This window comes from Lepidochelys kempii, chromosome 9 (genome assembly GCF_965140285.1).
Source record: "Lepidochelys kempii isolate rLepKem1 chromosome 9, rLepKem1.hap1, whole genome shotgun sequence".
In the NCBI taxonomy this organism is placed as follows: domain Eukaryota; kingdom Metazoa; phylum Chordata; order Testudines; family Cheloniidae; genus Lepidochelys; species Lepidochelys kempii.
Genome location: NC_136388.1, coordinates 82910073 through 82927144, shown reverse-complemented (window position 1 = coordinate 82927144; position 17072 = coordinate 82910073). Strand labels below are relative to the sequence as shown.

The 17072-nt window shown below is 41.8% G+C and overlaps 1 protein-coding gene across 1 annotated transcript; it reads right to left on the bottom strand.

Moving 5' to 3' along the window:
- Positions 1–1913: 1913 nt before the first annotated feature.
- FGF16 (fibroblast growth factor 16) lies at positions 1914–17030 on the bottom strand. Its single transcript, XM_073358846.2, has 3 exons — positions 16176–17030; positions 8578–8681; positions 1914–2688 (listed from the first exon to the last, which is right to left on the bottom strand). The coding sequence occupies exons 1-3, from the start codon at positions 16447–16449 to the stop codon at positions 2443–2445; spliced, it is 624 nt and encodes a 207-aa protein (XP_073214947.1). The 5' UTR covers positions 16450–17030; the 3' UTR covers positions 1914–2442.
- Between the last annotated feature and the right edge of the window lie 42 nt (positions 17031–17072).

Here is a 17072-nt window from a genome sequence, read left to right as displayed (position 1 = left end):
CTGACCATCCTTAATTTGGTAAAACTAACATGGGAATAAAGTAAGGGTGGCGGGCTAAGACCTACAGGAGTTTGTGCTTCCCCATAGCTATTCATACAGCTCCTTAAAGGCAAAACTGAAAAACAACACTAAAAGATGAGGTTGCAAGCAAAACATTTTTAAAGCTACAGGTCTTGATTTTCTTTTACATATGGAGACATAAGTGTCTCAGACATTATTAGCTCTTTGGATTTAAAGTGCAGGTGAGCTCAACAAAGTGACCATGTAAAAATGGCACATTCTTATTCAACAGACCTGCTCCCTATGTGTATTCAGAGTCAAACTTGCTGATGTTAATGTCAGAATATCAATTGGACTGTTAGCCCTATAGAGGCCATACAACTGAAGAGAAAGGGAGCTGGAATCTTGAGCTTAATCAGCAGAATTTGTTAATTTACTCTCCATCAATTGAGGGTATAATACTGCACAGGTGTTATCAAGGGCTTAGAAGACACTGGGCAATTTGTACTGTAAAACTTTTATCAGTGATAGTGCGGGTGGGGGACAAGAGCTAGAGAGAGACCAACTTAATTTTCCAGAGCTAAGACTGAGTTTGCAGGTCTAGCAGGTAGAAAAACCACCTTTTAGCCCATGAGCCAATAAGTTCAGCTCTCTTCAGTGCAGCATTTAATCATAGTTAAGTGCTGTGCTAAATCAGAGTCTTAACTTGAAGACTGAGCACATTTGACATGGAATCGATGGGATAAGATTAACAAAGCATCCCATAAGGCAGTTTTCACAGAGGGCACCCTTGGCACTGATTCAGGAAAGCATGTCAGAATAGCATGTGCTCCGGTGCTTCCCAGAATTAGGGCCTTTTAGCAGTAGCAAGGAAGGTTGACTGGGAAGGAGCTGCCCATTTCTTGAGATGTTAACGCCGGCCACAGGTTATTCTTCCAGCAATGCCCGTTGCTGAAATTGTCATTACTATGATAAGGTGAATGTTTCAAAATACTCTGGAATGACTGTTTTAGGTTTGCTATGTGTTTTCTCTCTGCAATGCCTCTGCCTGTCCTCATGTTTGACTATTTTTTTGCAGCATTAACGCTGGGCTGGTTTGTTAGTCAGGAAGGTTGTTGCTCAATGTTCTGTTTAGTTTTTAGAATGGACCTGTAATCACTCCTTAATCCTGTCATGTGTACCGGAGTCTCATTAACACTACATGGGTAAATACTGCATATGTGTTCAAACTCCTTTGAATTCCTTCAAGCTCTTTGCTATCCTGCAGCATTGGTTAGTTAACATTTGTCAAGTACTTTGAAGATGCAAAGCACTGACTGCTAAAATACTAAAAGTGGTAAAGATGTGTTGAACATCGTATCGCCTTAACTTCAGTTATGAATGAGAGCTCCTCATCCTTGTGCCTCTGCTGGAGCTAAATCTTTCCCAGTGTATCATTTTATTTTGCCTATATTACTGCAACTGAGAAATGTCTGAGTGAAATCCTGGCTCCACTGAATTCATTGGGAGTTTTGCCCCAACAAAACTTTATCTTGACCTGATCAGGTGCTGCCTTTGAGTGCCACCTTTCATTAGCACTGGGTTTTATGGATTTGTGCTGCCCGTCACAAGAGTCTCATGGTTTGTTTGCCTCCACCTCAACCCAAAACACTGTACTGTTCGTTCTCATGGTAAGTGAACAAAACAAAGTTAGTGAGAAATCCACAATATAAAGACAACTTTATTGCCAATAAGCTCTTAAAACTCTTTTTTTCCTGTTTCAGTAGGACCTTATTCTTCCTGATGAAAATCCGGTCATAACATCTCTCATTAAAAATAAAATTATTTTGAAATAAATAAATATATAAAATAAATATCATATACATTTTATAAATAGTTTTGTCCTTATGCACAGTATCCATGCTTACATCTTAATAATGTTTCCCACCCTCACTCCCACCCTCAACAGCAGGAAAAAAAACACACATCAAGACCAGTCCATAATAATCCATGTTGCAAATTCCAGGGCCACTTCAGCAGGGTACCATTTGAAGGGCATCTTCTTAAAACGTAACCATTCCAAGCTTACCAGCAGCATCTGTATCAGTTCCGTGGTCTTTTTTTTTCCTGTAATCAAGTTGTTGTGGGTTGTTTGATTTTTTTGTTTTGAATCATCATTGTATGTGAACATTCCACCTCTTTCATAACCTCCAGGTAAAGACAGTGAATGAAAATGAAAGATTATACGGAGGGCTCCCTCCCCATACCCTATACCCCACCCCCACAAATAACCCAGCTTTGATATACACTTTAAACAATGAGGAACGGCAGTGTTGAATTCAAGGTAAGTGCTTTTCTATGTTATCTAAGTTTATAGGAATGATGGAATGACTATTAATATAGTGCTCCAGGAAAAAGCTTGGAACCCAAGTATGTACATTGACTGGACAGCGGCAGGAAATATCACCTATAGTGGAAAAGGTCTCTGTACATTGCAGGTATTTTAGCAGGGTCCACGGGTCTGGGTAAAAAATGAGTGAACTTCTGGTGTCTCTTAGTCCTGTATCCTTCACGCGGTGAGCCGTCCTTGTTCAAAGCCACATAATACTGTCTCTCAGAGTCGGAATGTTTGTAGAGGGTTGAGGCATAGGTGTTGTACCAGTTTTCTTCAAACTGCTCTCGGAAAACGCACTCCCTCGTAAGTTTCTTCTGTGTTGGGGAGTGACGAGAAGGAGAGAAAAGGCACACGCATGAACTTTATACTTGTAATGCTTTATAGATTCCATTTCCTCCTCATCTTGCACCTCAATTTCCTGAACTTTCTTGGCTTCCTAATTTTGGCTCCTCTAAGGCTGGCTGCTGCTGACTGTAAAGTGCACCCTTGCAACATGCTTCATTTCCCATTCATTAATTCTAGAGCTAAGCCCAATATCATAAAAGCCCCAATTCAAATACCCTTGAACTTTGAGAGGGAAGGCAGCAAAATCCAACCTGAGATCTGAATCTGAATTTTGCTGTTTTAAAAATAGGCTGAACCAAAACTCAAAACCTGAACACCCCTGGAATAAGGAGTGTTTGAGATCTGTATTTGAATGTTGTAGCTTGGCTACATCTTTAATTAACACAGGGAAAGGTTCAGGCCTAAGATGGTATCGCTGTGCTTTGTATGCTGCATGATACACAGCATTAAGGGCTGCTACAAGGAGATCAGATTTTGCCTGTCACCTTAAGCACAAGACTTGTCAAACGTACTGATATTTCTAGCTGACCAGCGATTAAAAGTGGAAAAGGGTGCAGTTAATTTCAAAGGTTTAAATAACCCTGAAATGCACTTTGAACTCTCAGAGCACACAACCATATAAAATACAATAATGAAAGGACTATAATCTCTGGAAAAGCCGAACTGTGGTCTGAGGCCATAAACGTAATGGAAAAAGGTCTTTGTGCTCAGCGGCATAGTATTGTCCTACAGCCAGGACACCAACCAATAATGGTTTGTAATGGGAACTGGGGCCTAGACCCCGGACCATAGTGTGGCTGCTGTGTGCCCACACTGCCAGCCAAATCTTAGTCATAGGGTCAAAGGCCAGAAGGCACCACTTGATCCTTTAGTCTGAACCTCCTCTATATCACAGTCCACTATCAGCACCTGCACATTAAACCCAACAATCGAAATGTGACGAAAGTATTACAGCCCACAGGAGACTAGAGTGTTCTGTGCCCCAGGCAGAGAATAACAGGGACTGAGGTCCCAGGGAAATGATTAAGTGAGATATACCCAGATAATCCTGGCAAGTGACTTGTACCCACTTGGTGCAGACAGCAACCCCCTCCCCCCAAAGGTCACTGCCAATCTGACCTGGGGGAAATTCCTCCCAACGCCACACATGCTGATCAGTTAGATCTGGGGTAGTCAATTATTTTTTTGTAAAGGTCCAAATTTCTTGCTCAAGGTATAGTCAAGGTCCAGACTCCAGAGAAAATAATAATAGAAAAAATAAGTAAATAAAAAGATTTTGGGGTCCGTTCAAAAAAATGTGGCACTCCAGATTTGGCCTGCGGTCTGCCTATTTGACTACCCCTGAGTTAGACAGGGAGCAAGAAATAGCCAGCTAAGCACTTGAGAGCACGAATACTCAGTGTCACCTCAGAGCCCCGGTCCTCCCTTCCAGTGTCCTATCTCCAGCTGTGGCCATCCTGATGCTTCAGAGGAAGGAGATTTAAAAAAAAACAAAAACAAAAAAAACCTCCCAGAGTACATTGGCAGAATGCCTTCCTGACTCCTGCTGGTGGTCCACTAAAACCCTGAAGCATGAGGTTTAGGAACATAAGAGGTAAACTGGAGGTGAGCCCTAGGACTGCTGAGCCTCTGCCCCACCATCACAAGCAATCCCATCATGCAATTGCACTCATAAATTTGTCCAGCTCTCTCTTAAAACTATTTAAGTTGTTTGCCCCCATAACTCCTACTGGGAGGCTGTTCTAGTCTGGGCATGGAGCCAGTGTAATCAGCCATCGGAGGATCATCTCAGCACAGGGAAATTCTCAGGTGACACAGAGTCACTGGAGTGACTGGGACATAGGGGACATCTGCGGCCTCTCTCTCTCCCATTGATCTCTGTCTGCCATAACTGCATCTTGGGGCTTTTGGCTGCTGGCACTGACGTTAAACAACATGCAAGTGACATGCACCAAGTTGACAGCGTTGCATGGAGAGTAGTATATTGCAAACTGCAAAAGGACAGGTTAGATCTGTCACAGAAAAGATTTGCAATCAACCTTCTACATTTAGCAACATACAGATTTATTAAATGGAGAAAAAATGAAAGCACTGAGGGAGTAGATGGCTTTGATCTTTGGGGCTGTTAAATTCACACACACAAATATATGCAAGATTAGCACAGACAAAAATGACTTCCTTACTGAACCCTTACAAAAACACTAGACTATTCTACAGCAACGTCCCAAAATATGGCCCTACCGCCAGTACAAGATATCATTTAATGGGCCTTTACTGTAGAATACTGTTATACCTTTTAATAAGGGAATCCTGGTCAAAGTGTTGACACCTCTTCCAATATTTGGTGTTTTTCTTAAAGCCCTAGCTCTTGGAATCCTATGATTTCAAGAGAATCTGTTTTCACCTTCTTTTTATTATTTTTTTTAAAGAAAGTTTCTAGTCCTTCATGATTGCACAGAAAAGCTTGCAAATGTGACCTGAGTTGTACCCTGAAGCCAAATAAAATTAATACAAAAATATTTTATGTATTATTTGTTTTAAATTCTCATGTTTTTTAACATTTGGGCTTGATGATATTGCTGTTACAGCCACCTGGCCAGTATGAAGTACATTTTCTAATGCGCAGGTCAGTGGTGGCAGAAAGGAAAATTCCAATGATATTGTACTGAAATTAACTCTTGTTACCAACTAAGATTATATGCTATTATATTGACATTTCTGTGGCATGACATTAATGGATTCTGTAGTTTGATTGGCCTGATTGTGGGACTGTCTGTTGCTTTAAAATTGCAAGTACAGCACTTCAAAGCAAAACAAGCAGAACGCAGGTTAGTTTCCTACGTTTCAATAGTACAGCTTAAGGTTCTGACACCAAGAGATGGTGAACACCCAACTCCTACTGACTTCAATAGGAGTGGTAGTAGCTGAACTCTTTTCAGAAGCAAGCCCTACTCCTTCCTGAAGTACAATCTCACTTTCTGTTACCTGGTACAATTGTTGTTCAAATTAAAATTAAATTAATGCCAAATGGAAAACAAGAGTGACAAGAATGCAGGTTTTGGGTCCTTGCTGTTGTGTGGTTTAAATTTTTCAACCAACATTTTTCTCAGTACTTATATGCCAATAGACTCCAACAGGATCTCATAATGTTTCCCTAGACATTACCCCTGAGGGCTCTGCATATGCCTTTTACCACAAGTGTAACTGCACATTCCATCCTTCTGGGCTGTCTGCCTAATCTGTGAACATGCAGCACATCAATTGAGAGAAGAAGCTTTCTCCCTTTTGCCCTACGCTATGCATGTGTAATGCCATGAAGGACATTGATACACTATCCTCACTTCCACCAAGATGCTTACCAAAAATTAGCCATCTAAGGTGGGGTATGTTGAAGTGGAGAGGGATAGCTCAGTAGGTTGAAGGGGGGAGGGAGTGGTTTGAGCATTGGCCTGCTAAACCCAGGGTTGTGAGTTCAATCCTTGAGGGGGCCATTTAAGGATCTGGGGCAAAAATTGGAGATTGGCCCTGCTTTGAGCAGGGGGTTGGACTAGATGACCTCCTGAGATCCCTTCCAACCCTGATATTCTATGACACTTGAAGGCAGCAGATAATTATTAATGTATAGTTATAAAAGAAAAAAACCAACAACCCATACTGCCAGTAATTTGGAACCATTGAGTCGTGCTCATCACTAACCTACATAAATGTGTGATCTGATCATTGTTGCTCTCATCTTTCCTCCTTTTATTTGTTATACTCATTTGGTGCATTTTATTTCAAATTAGATAAGTCTTCAGAGCAGAGAGTATGTGCAGGGATGCAGACTAGCATAATGGGGCCCCAATCCTAATGGAGGCTTTTGCTCACTAGGATGATTTAAATGGCTCATAATAATGATGATGTGGCAGGTTTTGATTTTGAGAAACAAGGCTAAGGTTTGAGCATCACCATGTCACCCTGGATCGCCTACATTGCATATGCCCTATATATTTAGACATGCGGTTAATAGCTTATCAGTCAATTAAATATATGCAATATAGATGAATTAATTTTACTACTAACCCTTAACTGCCTTTTTTCTGTTTAAATGTGTAAACTTAACACGTAGTTCTCTGCATTTAAATTTTGGGTTTTTTTTATTTGGAGGAGTATTTTAAAGGACGTGAGGGGGAAAAGGGGAAATTGCCTATGCACAGAAGCATTTAAATTATCTCTCTTAGGCTTTGAAGTTCACACCTCATGAAGAGAAATGGGGTTTGTGTGAGTGGTAGTGTGTGGGGGCTGGTTTTCTATGAAGGTTTGTACATCCGGATTACACCAGTTTAATGTACGGTGTGATTCTAAAGTGATTTGGTTCAATCAGTGTAAAAAGCTGGGTTGTCCTGTTTCAGTTTGAAGGCGCTTTACTTCAATTTGGGTTCAATTGATTAGGAATGGATTTAAATTACACTGAAATAAGCTCCTTTTAAACAGAAATATAAGTGTGTCCACACATGGGTTTGCATTGTTTTAACTAAACCAGTGCAAATTTGTGTGTGTAGAAAAGGCCTGAAGGGGATTTATTTTGCTTTAGGTTAAGTCAATTAGCTCAAACCAATTCCTGAACTAACACACTCTTAAACTGAAATTAAAGGCTGAAACCCTGGCCATATTGAAGTCAATGGCAATTTTGCCATTGACTTCAATCGGAGTTAAGTTATCATCTGGAGCATCCACAAAGAGATTTGCACTGGTTTAACTAATCAGTTTAAAACCCGATTTAAGTTAAAATTGATGCAGTTTTCTGATGTAGACTCAGTCTAATTTTGATGGATTGTGCTGGGTGTATTTTAGTAAGACATTTACAGTCTCGATTCTGCAGCAGCCCAGGGGCCTATTTCATCAGGCAGAGACACTACAGTATGAGAATGTCACAAAGGGGGTGGATCTTCATTAACTTCCACTAAAAGTCTTAGCTGATGTCTGTGCCAAAGGATTTTTCAATCACAGAACTTTCTATCCTTCCCTGTCTCCAAATCAGTGCTACCAAGGCCTGATTCCTCTGTAAGAACCATTTACAAGCATTGTTTGGAGGGATTTTCCAGCTATTTTGGAGTTATTGGTAAGCAAAACAAGTCTCTCGTCTTCATCGGTTTTAAACAGGCTGAAGTGATTTTCCAATGGGATGAGACCAAGCATGGAAAATGTCAGTGCCAAAGGGGCATTTTTTAGAAGGTTATGAGAACACAGGAGTTATAATGAAAGTTCCACCATAACTTTAAGTACAGCTTTCATTATTGAAAAGCTATAATATAAATGTATGCATCTGCAGACGTAAATATATATTCCTGTGTGAACCCAGATCATTCAAAGTGACACACTGTTCAGATGAGAGAACACAAACACACACCCTGATGGTGCGCTATAATTTATTGCCTGGCCTTTAGTTTATGATCACCACAATATCCCTGAATGGCAGAACCACAAGTGAGCTACACAAAGCTCCCAAACAAAGGCTAATAATAAAAGCTTTATACCCATCATGTTCTTGTCTGTTTTCTTTATCCCAAATATTTGTCAGGTTTTGTTAGAGCTGGATTGGTCTCTCTCTCTGCTTTTTTCTACTTCAACTTTGGTTGCAACTATGACAACAATGGAATAATTGATATGCGTGGAGCTACATGACATCCACAGGTGCAGTACAGAGTCATTTGATTGGTTGTAACAGGCTTGCAGATGACCATGTCCTTAGGGAAGGCTGGCAGCTTATGTGGTGCCCTGTTGGACTCTCATATGGGCAGTACGCAGGCTAGCCCAGCTCTCAGAAGGCACTGTGTAAGTTTTATAGTATTACAATGATTATAAAACCTCAAACTTACCGACCCATACAGCTCTCCTCTCTCATTCATTCCGAGGTAGAGTCCTGAATCCACCCCACGGATACTAACCAGCCCCACCGCCAGGCTAATGAACTCCAAAATCCCTAAAGAAGAGGAATACAGATCATTCAGAGAACAGAACTGACACCAGGTACAAGTGACAAAAATAAATCAGCCTTCCCCTGCCTGTTGGAAGAGCTCTTTGTTTACAGGGCGTTCTATGGGCCCTGACTCTCCTCTTGCTCACACAAATGTAACCCACTGACTTGCACTCTGAAATCCTCACCTGTGAAGCATTACTATAGCCTTACAAAGTTTAACTTCCTCAGGGAGAGTGATCCTTTATTAGTAAAGTATCATTAGTTTCCTTGCCAGTCACTGCAGGACGGGACAGGTGAATATTTTGTGCCTGGTCTGATAACTGTCCTTAACATTCTGGAAGGCTCTATAGTAACAATATTTATTATCCACTGAAAGTTAGGTGGTGATGACCCCCACCATGCTTCCTGTTTGTGGACAGTCTGAGGGGACTGGCTCCGCGGAAAACCCTTTGGAGGTTTGCAGGGACGGCACGGCAAGGCTATGGACGATTTCCCTCTCTCTTAGTTCAGAGGTTGGTTATGTACTTGTGTCCGTGTGCGTGTGAGTGCGCAGGCATCTCAACGAATTCACTGGGAGCTATGGCATGGAAGAGAAGAGTGTGTTCACTCCCCCAGTCCAAGCTTCTGTTTAAACTGATGGGAGAGAGATTTCCACTGAGCGAACATCTCCCTCCTTCTAACCTTTCATACAGCTCTGAATCTATTACCCCAGCTCCTAGAACATCCAGCCCGGGATGAGCACACCTCCCCCACCCCGCTCACGTTACCTCACACGGCTCCTCATGTGCGTGTGCCCCGGGATTCTCAGTGCACCACGTGGGGTGAGTTCGGTCATCTGCCACCTGCTGACTTTACTGGGAGTCACGTGGCTTGAAACCCACCCCTCCAGCCGCACCTGCTTTTGACTCTTTGGAAATGTACCTTCCAGTATGTCAGGTGCATCGCTCATACAGCAAGGACGGTATGGCTAAATATAGGACAGATGTCCCACTTTCCCTCCACTCCCTCAATCGTAGGGTAGGTAGCCTTCTCACTCAGCTATGCTGGCAGTTAAACTAGTGGCAACAAGGTAGACTTCCTAGTTTAACTTAAATTTTGCTCCCACAGATAAGCTGTTTTTTGGTTTTACTTCCCAGCTCGTGTCTTGACACTTGTGTGGTGTTAGAATTATTCCACCAGTAGCTATAAGACTGGTAGCTTAGTGCCCTTCTTTTACATGTGCTTGCTATGAATGTAGTCCCAATTTAATCTCTCCACCCTACTGACTAACATACCATGGACCCGATCAAATTTCCAATAAAGTTAGCAAGAGCTGCTGGGTGTTGAGCACTTTTGGAAACCAGTCACTTATTTAGGAGCTGAAATATGGACTTCCGAGCCAAAATGTAGACTTCTGTTTTTTAAAATCTTGACCTAAATGTTCTTAATGGATTGGCACACACATTTTCTAGAGGGTTAAATCCGCAGCCATATTCCGTCTGGGAAAACCTATCCTTCCTATGACCCCAGACTCGCTTCTGCCAGTGAAGTGAGTCACCCTGTTGTGACTCTAGTACAAAAAAATGGAAGAATACAAATTGTTTCCTTACGTTCTGTGCTTTCTACAAAGGGATATGTGGCAGGATCCAGAAATTACCAGTACTTGTTTTCTAGCAAGCAGGGAGTTAACTCCTACCTTAGACAAAAGTCCCAGTCAGACAGTCTGGGGCAATACAGGGGACTCTTTAAGAACAGGCCTTTGGTACTCAGCAAGGGCGGGGGGGCTTTTTAGAAGGCCCATTGGACACAGACTGGCTTGTGCTCTAGACTGCGGAGGTTTTCTGCTCACTACTGATATGTTTTCTGGGAGGTGGCACGGTCCAGTGAACTGGGAGTCGAGGCCTAGCTTCTATTTCTTCCTCTGCAAGTCACTAATTCTGTAACGTGGGGCAAGTTACTTAACCTCTGTTCCTTTGCAAAGTGCTTTAAGATGTCCGGGTGTAAAGGGCTATATAACTGTTATTTATTATGCTACACCATTTTGTTTTCTTATTGTACATATTGACCTCTAATCCATAAGAATTCCTTTCCTAGACGTAGAGACCATACTGAATGAGACTATTTTTATTTATTCTATTTTTTTGTTGCTGAAGCAACAAATTCAGTTCACCAATTTACAATACTTTGGGAGTTTATTGCATTTGTGTTGAGTACATTTATCCTCTTGCAGTTTCACAATCAGCAACATTTGGGATGGGACATGAGGCTAAGGGGATTAATAAATAAAAGGGTGGGGGGAGGAGTTTTAAATTGACTGGGCAAAGTCTGAATGAGAGGCTCACATAAGGGAACAGGAATATAGCACTATCTTAGAAACTAGGAGCCTCTTTCTCACCCAGTAAGATTAATTAATTTTTATTTGTGTGAGAAATGCCTGAAAATGTTTGAGAACCGTGAATCTATCCTAAGTACTTATACCACCACCACCACCCCCATTTCCATAGCATCTAAGTGCCTTATAACACCCTTGTGAGAGATGTACTATTACCCCCACTTTACAGATGGGGAAGTGAAGCACAGAAAGCCTAAGTGACTTGTCCAAGGTACAACAGGAAGACTATAACACAGCTGGGAGTTGAACCATAGTTTCCCAAGTCGTAGACTAGATCTTACGCACTAAACTCTCCTTCTCCTTTCTAAAATGGATGGGTAAACAAATACTTATCCTACTCTGGGGTAGATGTCTACCTCTATTTTTGCAGGCACTTAACTCTCTTCCGGTATACTCATGACAATCTCTTTTGACAATGTCACTTGTAATATTCTTCTTTTCTGATCATTCGAGTGGCACTTAGAGAAGTGAACCAAAGACAACTATGTTGAAATAACATTAAGAGTGTAACTTAAACCCACAAAAGTCGGGAGAGAGAGTGAAGGCTGAAAAAAATGTGGGCGGACATCCATCTTGTCCTTAACTCACTCCAATTGCTAGACAAAATTGCAGCTTTATGCCTCTGATCTCCACCAGCACAGGGAGTGGCCACTGGGGTTAGATCAAGAATTTACTTTCTAACTGTAGTGGGGTGTGTTTATGAAAGTACGTGATTTTCTTTTCCAACACTTGTCTCTTCTTTTGTTGCTTGATTATTCATTCTGCTTGCTCTTTGAGTCCCTCTACATAATATTCAGAGAGATTTGACTAGAACTATTGCTGGATGAAGTAAACACTGAAGGGATGAATAATCCTTCTAGCCTCCTTTGTAATGGCCAGATCCCACTCACTGTTACATTACTAAATGAATGTTTAAGGAACTGTTCAGCTGGCTGCACCTGTCTCTTTTTGCACAACTATATCCATGTGCCTGGGTGTAGAAATATCAGATGTTGTACTGATCTCTACAAATCTAAAGCTTCAGCTAAAAACCTCAACAACTGTTTGGGAACAGGTGCACTAAAGTATGAATGTCAAAGTCTTCCTCTACAGATTTCACTAGCTTCCCCTCAAAAAAAAAAACAAAACTTCAATACAGACTTTTTAGATCTGTGCCGGGGGGAGTTCTGTTTGCTGTCCTTATTACTCTTCAGTCTAAACTTCGACAGCCTGATTCTCTTCTCAGGGCTTGTGTACACTGGAAATTTACAGCAGTGCAACTTTCTCACTCAGGGGTGTGAAAAAACACCCCCTTGAGTGCAGCAAGTTTCAGCACTGTAAAGCACCAGTGTAGACAGTCACCAGCGCTGGGAGCTACACCCCTCGTGGAGGTGGGTTTTTTTTAGAGCGCTGGGCGAGCTCTCTCCCAGCACTGCGCCGTGACCACACAAGCCACGTTAAAGCTACACTTATAGATTAGATTACCTGTAACTTTGTTGAAGTCAGTGGAGTAACACTAGTGTAAAACTGGCATGAGTCAGAAGAGAATTGATCCCTGGTTGCAAGGAGTTCCCCAGTAGGTCTAGCATTCACATAAGGAGTGTTTCTCCTGGGGAACTGATATCAATTCAAAATCCCTTCCAGATTTCTGCTAATCATCCATTTCTTTGGTATAGGAAAAGGTCTTGGCAAACCAGTAATAACTGAGATATGGTTTCAAATTCTTCCAGTTTCATCTATGATTCTTTAGGTACGGCTACTAGTTTTGTGCTGACATCTGGGAACTTCTCCAACATGAGATCTAGCTTTGCTCTACAAATCCTGGAGAGTCTTTCTCCAGAATCCTGAGCTAATCCTATTCAAAGAGGAATGTGCTTCAACCTATAGGCTACAGTATTCTCCATAAATATGACCCTGTTACCATCTTTATTTCCTATGGACATATCTCTTGAATCCCACACTAGGCCTCCCTCCCTTCGCCCCCAGAGGCTAGGAGCTCCCCATCATATTACTCTGACAGCATTTTGCTTCGTTGTCTTATTTTAAAGAAAACTTTTAAGTCTTGTACAGATTTAGACTCTGCACTTTGGGGATGGATCAACAGAGGATGGTGCAGACACAGTACACTTTTTCCTGAACCCCATCCAACATTACAAGATAGATAACAAGTCCAGTTCCACCCCTTATTCCAGCTGCAGTTGGATAGATGCCATGGCTGTGGTGTCCCGGAGTGTTATCCTTGGAGTGGATCTAATTATCTGCTTAGGAGGTCAGGGTGCATCTTCGCAGTCTATGGGTCCTGTCAAGCTAGCACCCAAATCTCAGGAGTTTCTAAATCTAGCCACATTAAACTTAGTACCCTAAAGTAAACCCCATCTTTGGCTGTAATCTAGGTCCTTCACCATGCTTTTCCACTTCCCCAGTATTGTGTGGTGTGCCTATTTCTGTAATAATTCATTGTCTTCTGACTGGTGCATACAAAATTCAGGAATGCATTGGTACATGAAATTCTAATGCAAACCAGACCAGTTACATTGGAATTTAAATATTCATGGCTACTGAATGCAGATGGTGAATACAGTGTGCCAGTACATTATTACTTTGCATCTCTGTTGCAGCTAAGCTCAGTCCAACTTTATCTGAACATGAGGATTCCAGTGTAATCCTCTGGGGTCTTGCCCTGCAATTATAACAAATAACTATTTATTTTACGCTGCCTTTGGGAAAACCCCGAAGGAGAAATCTGTAATATTTTATATCTGACGTCTGGTCTAGTTTACGTAGCTGGATGCTGACTAGTAAAACACTTATGGAATGCTAACGTTTCAATTTATTGCACACACACTGTGATTAACTCTTAATCTTAACCTTGCAAAACTAATGAAACGTATTTGCTTGTTTTAATATGTGCAGTTTCCAAACTTTGTTTAGAGACAAATTTATTTTATCTTAAGCTTCAAAAAGTGGAACTGGGTGAGGTTCTGTCATTAGATGCTGACAGTTTATTTGTCTAAAGATGTGTAAAAAGTGAGCAGAAAAGTAGCAATAAAGTGGCAGAAGTAGATTAAAAATATACAATAGATACAAAGGACTTTCTTTCAGTTCCTCTTAATATGGGAACTCATCACATGTTGTGAGATGAAAGGGAAAAGGTATGTGTCTTTCGGGAGGTAATTAAAGAGCACTTGCCCCATGAGCCTATTACTACCTTACTCTGACCTGTGGGTTATGACTTTTTTGTTGATTTAGGCAAGGACATGCTACCTGCACCTGGTGTTTATGCAAGGTACAGTACACAGTCAGGGGTTTTGGTTTTTTTGTTTGATTCCAATCAATTCAAAATCTTTGCCTTCAAACAATAACAACAAATATTCATAAACTATTATTTCTCAGACAAAATGTATGAGTAACAAAGCTTAGAAGACAGAATAGAAATCCTTTCAGTGAGGAGTTAAATTATTGCAAGCCACAAAAAGTCACAAGAATGTTTCTTGCAACCTGTTGACTGTACAATTGAGATCACCAACTTGGGACTTGTTGATAGTTTACACAGACACCTGCACCATTTGCCAAAGTAGCAGGAGTTTTTCTTAACTCTGTTCAGACTTACTGTACTTCTGTGCCTGTGGCTTGAGATGCATTTTTCAAAGATTACATAACAGTTTCATTAGAGATCTGTGAGTTTCTGTGATACTAATACAGACTCTGAAGTCTTTTCCATCTTTGCCCTGGATGCTAGGTAAATCAGCAATGTTCTATCTATTCTCATTTCATTTTTCCTCCTCCTGAAGGTTAAGGTCACCAAATATTTTCTCGAAAAAAAAAAAATCTTTCTGCCCTGCTGATTCTGCTTTGGGGAAATTCTTAATGGCTATGCAAGTAATGCAAAAGAAAAGACTTTAGCCCACAAACTCTGCAAAGGCAAAAAACCACAAGGTTTGTTTTTGTTTGTTTTCCCAGAGTGCTGTGTCTTCTTTCTTTTGCCTTTCGAGCTACGCTGAGCTTCAGAGGTTCGAAAGAGCTGAAGTAGCCAGCAAGTTGCTCTTTTAAAAAAATCATGTTTTTGTGCACCTGCAGAATGACTTAGCACTGGTAGAATAGGAAATTGAAAATAAAAATGCCCAAATTTCTGGGGAGTGAGCGCATTTGTTTAGAATTCTAATTATATCCATTCCAGGGATGATTTATATTAATAGTGTAATTAGTTTTGCATGTGAGACAGGCGGCTGGGCTCTTTGAACAAGTTCATAAAGAAAACAGGCAGCCTCAGAGCCATCGCGTGTATTGAGCAGAGAAAAGACACCTGTTTCTTGGATGGGGGAAGATGTGGAGACAACTCTCCCACTTGGAGGGGGGAGAAAAGGGGGTTAACCCCTCACTTTCGGAGGGGGGAGATCACAGGGATGCATTGCATCGGATTCAATGAGGAATTTTATAAAAGGTCTAAAAGAAAAAGGAATAAGCAGAGGCAAACACGTGGTTTGGAAGCTAACCAAGTTCGGGATTTTAAGGCTGTAAACAGTGTTAACAAGGTGACTCGTGGGTACTTTTCTATTCTTCTGCACGACTCCAGGGAACTTTTCCGCAAGATAAGGCGCCCTCACCTACTGTCTCACCGCCAGGAAAGGACTCGGAGCCAGGCACCGAAACCCCGAGGGATTAACCTGCCCCAAAAAAGCTTTTGCACCCTCCCCAGTTTCCCTGGCTGTGTTCAGGCAGGACAGACCTCTCCCCAGACTCTTCACTGCATCTCTCCCCCTCTTTCCTCCGCTTCCCAGTGTGGGAGTCTTGATTAGGCGTTTGAATCCGTGAACCCCAGTCGGACCAGGCAGGCAGAGAAGATTCCCTGATACGCCTGTAGCAATGCAAAGAATGCGGAGCTTGTCTTCTGCTCAAACGCAGGGGGAAGAAGTGCAAAAAGCATATTTGGCACATGCAAAAAGAATGTGGAGGCAAATGGAGGTGAACTCAGGATCCTCAACCTGCTTTGTCTGGGACTGCAGGAAACTCAGACCAGACCCTAAGCAATCAGTGGAAAAGCGAGACTAGAACACCCCGCCCTTGCATTCCCCCCCCCCCCAATCTCCCAGCAGCTCCCACACGTATAAGGAAAAATCAGTGATAAAGAATATAAGCTCCTTTCTTACCGAATCTGCTGTGGTCCTGCCTGGTGCCATGCACCGTGCCATTGGGGAAGATTTCCAGATGGAAGCCCGTCCTGCAGTAAAGCTGCCTCCGCCTGAGGATACCTTTAAGGTGGGCAAAGTCAGTGGGAGATCCCCTCTGGAGCCTTCCTTCAATCTGTCCCAATCTCTCATTCAAAAAACCAGGAGAATCAGCTAAAGCAACATTCCCAAGAGAGGAGGAAAATCCATGCAAATCCAAATCCAGAGATCCAAGAAAGCCCCCTACCTCAGCCATCGCAATAGCAGAGAGAGCGTGTGTGTATGTGTGAGAGAGTGAGAATAGTGAATGTCTGTGCAAACAATAAAAAATTGCTGGTCTCTTTTTAAAAATGTGTGTGTGTATTATATATAACTAACCAGCTGTGAGCTTGGCTGCCTTCAAGTAACTTCCCTACCCTCTCACAGTGTCTGATTTGAACGCCTGACCTTGCTTTGAATAAAAGTATTGTTTTTCCTTTGCATTGATCTCCTCTTGCCTTTCATAGCTGGATATGTCCAGCTATCAGATGCAAACTGCACTTTATATACATACACACTCCCCTTACATTGACATATTGGATATTTAAATGCAAGCCACACCTCACTGGCATCCCCTTTGGCTATTGCTTTTTTTTTTTTTCCTTTTTCTTCTTCTCTGATCCATTTGGCTTTTTTTTTTTTAAGAGAGGGAGAGAGAAGAGGGAAAAAAAGCTTCACTCCCTCTTTTATTATGAAAAAATGGCAGGAAAAGGCTACACATTGCACTGAGGCATAACAGCTTTTGGCAGGTTCTTGTAAAACTGCTGATGAAATCATGGAGCCCTGTGTATGCAACCCTACTGATACACAGACTGCACATTGCTGCTGGCTATCCAAAAC